Source organism: Solanum pennellii, chromosome 3, assembly GCF_001406875.1.
Source record: "Solanum pennellii chromosome 3, SPENNV200".
NCBI classification, from domain to species: Eukaryota; Viridiplantae; Streptophyta; class Magnoliopsida; order Solanales; family Solanaceae; genus Solanum; species Solanum pennellii.
Genome location: NC_028639.1, coordinates 53529603 through 53539734, shown reverse-complemented (window position 1 = coordinate 53539734; position 10132 = coordinate 53529603). Strand labels below are relative to the sequence as shown.

Sequence of the window (10132 nt, the reverse complement as noted above, 5' to 3'; positions counted from 1 at the left end):
GGGGGTTCTCGGTGCATGCGCCCTGAGGACTCCTGGGGGGTATTGTATATGGCATGTAAAACAATTTATGCCTATAAGATCTTCTAATTTCAAATTATTAATATTTACATTTTTGCATCTTAAATTTTAAACATTTGTAAAGAATCATTCTTACATGTACTTGTGGATAAAATCTATATTTTTTAGACAATTCTTATTAAAATTATCGAGAGATTCAAATCCCAAAGTCAAAAAAAGGATACACCAAAATGCTTAAGAAGTTAGAAGATGTTTTATCATTTGACCAAATATTTTGCTCCTATTAATTTTTTAACAAAAAAATATAAAATATATTTTAACAAACTTTTAATTGTAAGAATATTAATAATGTCATTTTGGCTCTCCACTAAATTAAAATCTGATTTATTTAATTAAATATTAATATCTTATTAATATAGTTACCTAATTTAAGTACCAAACATTGCACTTTAAATCTTTAGTTATTTCCTTCTAATAAGTTTTCTTATATATAAATTTGAATTGCATTCTACTTAATGACAAGGAGAATTTCATCTTTTACTAACTAGTATCAAACATTTTATCTTCTTGAAATGTATATCCTGGTAGTGTACCTCCACGTTTGTTTTTGCTACTTTATTTTGTCTTTTAAAACAAATATAAAATTTCTATATCAAAATCATAATAAAGGGAGGACTAAATGCAAAAAAAAATAAAAAAAATCTTCAAGTCAACTATACACTAGAAACATTTTTTTAAAAGTTAAATCATATATTGCCCTTTTATTAATAAGTTTATACACTAGAAATGTTTATCTTTTTACTTTTAATATTTTTATTGTAACTCAAATACTATTTTTTTAAAAATTATGTGATTTTTTAATAGTTCATATTCATCGTTATGAAGTAAATGTGCGACGCACGTGCCCATATACTTGTAATGAATATATTTCAATTAGGATGAAAAAATGTGCTTGGTGAGGGTCAAACTCAGGTTCTCCTAGACACAAGCCATGCTCGCGCCCAACCAACAGGCCAAGATCACTTGTGTATCCATCTACTACGATTTATTTTTATAGTAGTCATATTTTGTTTTTTCAGATTTTAGAAATATAAAATATTTCGACAAAGCAGTGTCGCGTGACACACCTTGCTATAAGGTGAGTCCTCCCCTGATTAGTCAACAACAACATCCTAAATCGACATACAATAGTCATCGTTAGTCATTAACATTCGGCAGCACCAACCATATAAAATTATTAAAATATTTTATTGATATAATATTAAATCAATTTCGTATTTTGTTTGAAATTGTATATTTATTATTTTTTAAACAAACACAACTTTTACGCATCCATATGTTGAGAAATACATTATCTTAACTATTTTATATTAAGATCTGAATGCATCATATTAATATTCATATTAAGATTTTTAAATTTTAATACACATCTTAATTTTAATAAAAACAAATAAGGTGAAAGACTATTATAAATCTTAATCTTTTAATTCATTAAATAATTTTAATATAAGAAAAATAAATGCAATTAATAATTAAACGGATAAATTAAATAATTAATATGTGAATAATTAAAATTAGACCTTCATTAAATAAAAAAAAATGGTGGTCAAAATTGGTGGGGCAAATGCTGAATTTAAAAGGAAACACCACACTAAAATCATACAATTTCCTTTTAGTGGACTTTATTTTACCTACCTTTTTTTTAATCTTTAATAAAGTCAGTATTGACTGGCTTTTTAATCTTTTAATCCTATAAGATAATGATGTCCGGAAACGATGTAATATGCTGGTGAGAGGAGTATTTTTTTTTAAAAAAATATATTAAATAGAATTATATCAATAGGAATAAGTATAAGTAAGAGTCTAGGCCTTATATTACCAATCCAAATAAATACATAATTTCTACTAACTAACAAATATGAAGAAAATAAGAGTTAAAAAAAACGAAGTATCTTGTGATCACCACAGAGTTTGTAATACACTCCATGATGATATTACAAGTGAGGATACTTAAATCATGTTGAAATATGACAATCAAAAAGAAGATTGAGTTATTAGCCTCAAACTTTCTTTTACGAAAGCATGAATTGAAAAAGATAAATTTTTCATCAAAATTAACTTGAAGTATTTTTCTCTTGACTTCTTTAAACCTATCCAACAATACTTGATAATTCATACCTTTTTTTGAATTTATTGAATTTTTTGTTGCTTGTCGCGTCCTTGGAACATACTTTTAAGTCACTTTACCGTCCCAACTATTTTACCTTTCATGTGTCTTCTTTTCACTTTTGTTGCTTCCACTTCTATCAAAGCATATGTGCAGCTCTTCTTCATCTTCATCTTCATCAAGAGAATGATCGTCCAAATCAATTGTATTTGACGCTAAACCCCTTGATTCATTCTTTTTTGCAATCATTTAAGCACAAACAATATAAAAGCTTCTGGGCTTAATTGGCTATAGGTAGCAGGTGGTGAAACTTGCTCTTTTTGGACCAAATTGTTGTCATTCTCTATTGACCTTATTAGTTGTCTAGATTCACCAAGTGACTCCAAAGGAAGAGATCTTATGAGTCGGGGTATTAACTGTGACCATGAGTGGATTAACTGATGGATTTGATTTGAGTAGCATGATATCTAGATTTTCTTGAATAATCTTAGCTCCTAAGGATTAGAAAGATATAATGTTGGAGCCATAAAATTAACATCTTTTTTAGTAGCCTTCATTAGGTATTTTGAGGCATTATCAATATCTTGTCTCTTCTTACTGTCTTGAAAATTTTCAGTTGCATCTTTTCCATTACATGAAGAATTATTTTGGCTAGTCATGAAAAAGGGTCAGACTACTAGTTGAATTTTTGTGTGCAATCAGTGTCCAGTTTTTAGTGTCATTATATTTCAACTTGCAAAACATGCTATCCTGAATTTTTAGTATCTTCAACATCAATTGTATCCATTAGTTTTTGTTCTGAATCAACTAGGGACACATCAACTTCAACTCTTAGTATCCCCCGTATAAACATTCATCGAGTATACAATTTTACTTAGAAGTGGCATCAACCAATTATTGATCTAAAATAGTAGCTTTACTTTGATTGACATCTACAAGCCTTTTTTTTCCGTATAATATTTCTGTTGCTTTATCTTGATATTTCTCATTACCGCTAGTACCTTTTAAAGTAGTTTCTAAGATATCATCAATTTATTTGTTATTTCAATTTCTTTTCAAAATCGAACAACAATTAGATCATAACCTATTGTGTCCGTCAGAGAGTGACTTTTTGGGATAATTGGCATGATTCATGCGTCTTTAATAGAGCTATTTGCACCCTTAAAACCAGACACGAATTGCAGCTAATAGAATTAATGGAATTGACACCAATACTAATTATTCCACTATTCAATTATTTCATATTAATTGTTGAGGTCACTAAAAGTAATTATCTCAATTACTTGTCATTTTTACAAAGTTAAAATGAAACTTACTTATCTTATCCAATTTTACCCTTCGTACGTATTCGATGTCTTGAGATAAAATTAGCTTAATTTTGTTTTGAAATGAAGTGTAATATATGGGAGAGAAATAAATGTGAATCAGTGAAAAAAATACATTCCTATTTACAAAACGTGCTAAAAGAAATGTGACTGAGGACGGAACCGGTGAAAGAGTATAACTCAAACATGATTATATTTCACATATTTAAATGCGTTTCATAGTCAGCATATTCTTCAATTCCATAATTTATTGCTTATGTAACTTCTTGGTGCTCTGTGCCTTTTTTATTAAAAAGAAGCTTTTGTTCTTGGCCCCAAACAATAATTAAGCTAACTTTTCATGATGCCTCTATCTTTTTGGATCGTGACATCAAGAAGAAGAAATCATGATCAGAACCTAAATTGCACGATTTCCGTCTATCCAGATTGATATAAATAGTGAAGAACTGAAGATCAATGGCAAATATTATCACCTCGATCGTTTTGGCTAATTCTGTAACTCGTTAACGAACAAAATGAGCATCAGCTACTTTCTTGAATATAAATTGGCTTTCACTGCTCTGCTCCTTTTTTTAAACTTGTCGGACTTATTAGTATCTCAAGCAAATGCTGAAAGCAAAGTGAGTTGAGTAGATGTATGAATGATTTCTTGTATGGTATACAAGTTCATTATTTGTGTCACTGATTGATCTAATAGTATCAGAAATGATTGCTAAATATATAGGTTCATATCGTTTACATGGGAAGAAGGCAACACGATGATGTTGAACTCGCAACATCAGCTCACCATCAATTACTTACTTCAGTACTGGGAAGGTAACCAAAAGGAAAGATCAACAGATTAATCTTCTCTTCTCTGCTCTCGACTATTTAATTCACAACTTTATGTTTTCTCCTGATGCAGTCAAAAAGCTGCAAGAGATTCAATCATCTATAGTTATAAACATGGTTTCTCTGGCTTTGCAGCCAGGTTAACGAAATCTCAAGCCAAAAAGATAGCAGGTAAATTGTAGTACTACTTTGCAATCTCTCTCGCAAGTAGGACTTGTAAAAAAGTTTGAACATGACATACTTGTTGGTTAAATTTGGCACAAAAATGTTTGAGTCAGTTGGAATGATGTGAATTTGTCGCAGAGTTACCTGATGTGGTCCATGTGGTTCCTAATCATTTCTTCAAATTGCACACAACAAGAAGTTGGGATTATCTTGGCCTTTCCGAATCTTCTCCTCCAACTAACCTCCTTCATGAAGCCAACATGGGCGATGGTATCATCATAGGAGTCCTTGATACAGGTTTTCCTCTTTAATTACTCCATTCATAAAGACAAGAATAGATAAGCTTGTTGGGAATTAAACACACAACACACACAAATAATCTAGAGAAAAGAGAAACAGAACACAAACGGGACACACAAGAATTTAACGTGGTTCGGTTTCCCTACTCCACGACTGTAACAGGAGGATTTTATTTCACTTGTGCTACTCTAGAATTACAAATACAAGGATCATATTTATAGGAAAGCCAAATGGTTAACCTAGGGTTTCAGTAATGGGTCGGGCCGGCTCACAAGCCTCCACAAAGCCCAACAATCTCCCACTTGGAGGCTTGAAGAATTTCAACTGTCATCCACTTAGAACACTTGTATGTCTAGTAATCTTTTTCAACTCTCTCCTGCTACAGCGGCCTTCTCATCAGTCAACTGAAAGGCCCGTTGAAGCTCCCCGAAGCTTCAACACATCAGTCACGGCTGAAACTGCCCTTGACTCGTCCTCGGTCCCTACCGGCTCCCACTTGAGACACGAACTGCCGGATCCTAGAACTCCCTGAGAACAAACACTCTCCATACTCAGCAAGAAATTTTCTGGAGACGTATCAACAGCTGGAATACTGGTTCTCTTGACCCACTGTCTTCTAGGAGCCTTGGCTGAAGCACGGCCGGTGCTCCCACTGCCACAAACGCCTCTGACTGGTCTTCCTGAACCTTTCCTTGCTCGTTCATCCTGAATCTGACCTGTGGCTCTGGGTTTCTTTCTTGCAAAGACAACCTTCTTCTGCCCACGAGATTCTGTGAACCGGACTTTGTTTTTCTTCTGAACTGGGACGGTCACTCCCTCAGACGGTAATCCGACAATATACAACGATCCTCTTTTTGTTCCACGAGCCATGACAAGATTGCCCCTCACGACCTTCCACTGCCCATTTCCGAACTTCACATGATGTCCCTGTTCATCCAACTGCCTAACAGAAATCAAACTTTTCGTCAAGCTTGGAACAACTCTGACATCCTTCAAGGTCCAGAAACCGACTGGCGTCTTCAGCACCATGTCACCCATGCCCGTAACATCAAGAGCTCTATCGTCTGCAAGCCTTACCTTTCCAAAGTCTCCAATAACCAGATTCTGCAATGCTTCACTGCTGTGGGTAGCGTGAAAAGAAGCACCAGAATCCATGACCCAGGAATCCACATTGCTCTCCGCGCAACAGATAAACAAATCCTCGTTGACGCTGTCTTCTGCAATGTTGACTTGTTTGTCTTTCTGGCATTGATTCCTGAAATGCCCCACCTCCTTGCAGTTCCAACATGTTACACCTGAGCCATCCCGAGCCTTTGACTGACTCCTTCTTCGGTTCCTGCTCCCACTACCTCTGTTATTTCCTCTGCCTCTGACGACGTTTAGCATATCACCTGATGATTCTCCAGAACTCCTTCTTCTGACATCCTCGCCAAGAACGAGATCACGAATCTTCTCAAAGGTGAATCCATTAGGTCCCACTGAACTGGCAACTGCTGTAACCGTTCCGGACCAACTGTCAGGCAATGATGATAACAGTAGTAAAGCTTGAACTTCATCATCGAACTTAATGCCAACTGACAAAAGTCTGGCTAAGATCGAATTCAATGAGTTGATGTGCTCGGTAACTGAACTGCCTTCCTTCATCTTTGTGTTCACCAACTCTCTAATCAGAAAAATTTTGTTTGCTGCAGATGGCTTCTCGTACATGTTAGACAAGGCTTCCAAGATGCCTTTCGCTGTCTTCTCCTTAAGAATGTTGAACGCAACATTCTTGGTCAACGAGAGTCGGATAACTGACATAGCTTTCCGATCCAAAACTGCCCACTCTGCATCAGACAATTTTCCTTGCTTGTCACCCAACACTACGTCCAAATCTTTCTGAACCAGCAAATCTTCAATCTGCATCTTCCACCAACTGAAATCTGTACCATCGAACTTCTCAATTCGGAACTTCCCATCTTCTGCCATCTCAAAGGACTTCGGCAATTCCCTTAACGGCGTCTACAGACAGCGGGCGGCGATTTGGACGATGCTCACGATCTGGACGCTCGCGGCTGGATCTGAGGCTCCTCGACGCGGCGGCCAACGGAACGGCGCGACGGACAGCACACGGACGACGGCTGTTCGCACCCTGCGCGGTTCTCCTAGCCGGCTGCTGCTTGAGGTTACCCACACGGTAACGGCGGCTACTCCTCCCTGCACACAGTTCTTCACACAAGAACCCTAGGTGACAATTTCTCACAGTTTGTGTTACAATGTTGTTGAAACCTCGCTCTGATACCAATTGTTGGGAATTAAACACACAACACACACAAATAATCTAGAGAAAAGAGAAACAGAACACAAACGGGACACACAAGAATTTAACGTGGTTCGGTTTCCCTACTCCACGACTGTAACAGGAGGATTTTATTTCACTTGTGCTACTCTAGAATTACAAATACAAGGATCATATTTATAGGAAAGCCAAATGGTTAACCTAGGGTTTCAGTAATGGGTCGGGCCGGCTCACAAGCCTCCACAAAGCCCAACAAAGCTTACCGCATAAAACTGAACATACCAGTGTAATCCACTTTTCGGGTCTGGGGAAGGTAGAATGTATGCAGAATTTACTTCTACCTCCTCAGGTAGAGGTTACCAATATAGTCTTGGTAAAAGTACCAAACAGTGTACAAAATTATTTGTTATGTTTCAAAACTCTAAAGTACCTATTGATTGACTCAAAATACAGGAATATGGCCAGAAAGTGAAGCATTCAATGACAAAGGCCTAGGGCCAATCCCTTCAAGATGGAAGGGCCATTGTCAGTCTGGTGATAAATTTGATCCAGCTACGGCATGTAACAGGAAACTAATTGGAGCAAAGTACTATCTAAAGGGTTTTGAAGCAGAGGCTGGACGGCCAGCAATCAAAGATCCTGATTTTCTCAGGTTTGACATTGCGTCACCAAGGGATAGAGATGGACATGGCACCCACACATCAAGCACTGCTGGTGGCTCGTTCACACCAAATGCAAGTTACCATGGACTTGGTTATGGTACAGTTAAGGGTGGTGCACCCAAGGCTCGGATTGCTATGTACAAGGTGTGCTGGAATTGGCTTATAGGAGGATGTACCTTTGCTGATACAATGATGGCTATTGATGAAGCAATTCATGATGGAGTTGATATTTTATCCATATCCCTTGGCTTAGAAATACCTCTGTACGCTGATATTGATATGCGCAATGGCATTGCTTTTGCATCCTTCCATGCTGTCATTAAGGGGATTACAGTTATTTGTTCAGGAGGAAACGAAGGGCCATATCCCCAAACTGTAGTGAATATATCACCATGGATCCTAACTGTGGCAGCTTCAAGTATTGATAGGTCATTTCCCACACTCATTACATTAGGCAATAATCAGACTTTTTCTGTAAGTTCTCTTACTTTGGTAAAGATATCATACTTGAAAAGAAAAAGAAAACAAACGTTATTATCTGTAGGGTCAATCCATGTATACTGGAAAGGAGACTGGATTTATCGGCATTGCACATCCAGAAATCTCTGAGCTTGAAGATACACGGTATGTTTCTAATAATTGGCTAGTATAAGTCATCAACAGATACCCAAATTAACCACCCCTATTCTTCTTGTTAAACGTTGTCCATCTCCGACAGTCATTTCTGTGTCTCCAAAGGGGTCATTTACATGATCAGGAGGCATAAGGCTTTTTTCTTCTTTCATTGTGTTGATCTGAGCACTTTATTGTTGCAAGCTAAATTAGCATGAATTCATGGATTTTGAAGCTTTTGCAACAACTTGAATACAAATGATACATGGGCGGCTGGAAAAGTAGTGCTTTGCTTCATTGTTAAAGGAGATGAGTTGTATTTGCCATTTACTCAACAAGTTGTCCAGGAGGTTGGAGGCTTGGGATTGATTGTTGCGAAGAACCCAACCAGAGATCTGAACGATTTAACGTTTGACTTTCCATGTATTGAAGTTAATTTTGATGTTGGCTCTCAATTGCTCAATTACATCAGATACTCCAGGTAATGAAAATATTTGATTCTTTTCCTTTTTCCTGTAGAGAATCTTAAATCACTTCACTTGGTGCTTATAACCATTGTTAAGAAATAATGCAGGAAACCACAAGTAAAGCTGATTCCTACACGAACTCATGTTGGGCAACCTGTTTCAACACATCTTGCTTCCTTCTCATCCCGAGGTCCCAATTCTGTTGCCCCTGCCATACTTAAGGTAAGACTTTATTATGCATCTCGCACACTATGTAGCACTTACTAATTGTAATATTGCATCACATTTCTAAATTATAGTGTCTCTTGTTACAGCCAGATATAGCAGCTCCAGGAGTCAATATATTGGCTGCTGTTCTTCCTGCAGACACTCCATACAAGTTTGAATCAGGAACATCCATGGCAGCTCCTCACGTGTCTGGCATTGTTGCCTTGCTCAAGTCCCTGCACCCACATTGGTCTCCAGCTGCTATCAAGTCTGCACTCGTTACAACAGGTATTCGCAAAAATCCCATTTCTCCAATAAAATTCCAAATGAATTTGTCTCAAAAACATTTATGTTTGAATTAATGGATGTCCACGCAGCATGGGTAACAGATCCTCATTCCGGGGAACCAGTTATATCTGAGGGAAATCCAAACAAGCTTGCTGATCCATTTGATTTCGGTGGTGGACTCGTGAACGCAAATGGTGCAAAAGATCCTGGCCTAGTCTATGATATGGGAACCTTTGACTACATTCTTTATTTGTGCTCAATGGGCTATAACAATAGTGCCATCAGTATGCTCATTGATCAAGCTGCATCTTGTCCAATCAAGAGACCTTCAATTCTTGATGTTAATCTTCCTTCTCTAACCATACCAAGTCTCAGGAAAACAGTTACTGTTAGAAGAACCGTCACCAATGTTGGACCAGTGAACTCCAAATATAAAGCCATCATTGAACCTCCACTTGGCATTACCATAAAAGTAAAGCCTGAAACTTTGATATTCAACTCTAGCACCAAGAAAATCTCATTCACTCTCACCATTTCAACCAGCCACAAATACACCACATACTATTATTTCGGGAGCTTAACTTGGACTGACGGGGTGCACCGAGTAAGAAGTCCTATATCTGTGAGAAACGAGTTTCCAGAACTTGTTTGCTAGAGAAAATGAGGATGCAAGAGTTTGTTAATTTATCTCAATGCATATGTGTAATCTAAGTATTTATCAGTGGATTCTTGACTGAAGTACTCTGCAAGATAAATCTTTTTAGCTTCCCTTTACATAGAACATTGTCGCAATATGATCAATCATATTATTG

General features: G+C 36.9%; 1 protein-coding gene across 6 annotated transcripts in view; it reads left to right on the top strand.

Moving 5' to 3' along the window:
• LOC107013452 (subtilisin-like protease SBT3.4) overlaps window positions 1–10098 on the top strand; it is an 18034-nt gene extending 7936 nt beyond the window's left edge. The window contains exons 1-10 of one of the 6 annotated variants that reach the window (XM_027915671.1): window positions 3755–4130; window positions 4235–4326; window positions 4415–4512; window positions 4645–4803; window positions 7538–8220; window positions 8315–8370; window positions 8594–8839; window positions 8933–9047; window positions 9140–9320; window positions 9410–10098. In XM_027915671.1, coding sequence (XP_027771472.1) covers window positions 4026–4130; window positions 4235–4326; window positions 4415–4512; window positions 4645–4803; window positions 7538–8220; window positions 8315–8370; window positions 8594–8839; window positions 8933–9047; window positions 9140–9320; window positions 9410–9975 — 2301 coding nt within the window. In that variant the 5' untranslated portion in view covers window positions 3755–4025 and the 3' untranslated portion in view covers window positions 9976–10098. Of the gene's footprint in view, window positions 1–3754; window positions 4146–4213; window positions 4327–4414; window positions 4513–4644; window positions 4804–7537; window positions 8221–8290; window positions 8371–8593; window positions 8840–8932; window positions 9048–9139; window positions 9321–9409 lie in introns of those variants that run through there. The other 5 variants (XM_027915670.1, XM_027915673.1, XM_027915674.1 and 2 more) reach the window with 5 other exon arrangements.
• Window positions 10099–10132: the final 34 nt, after the last annotated feature.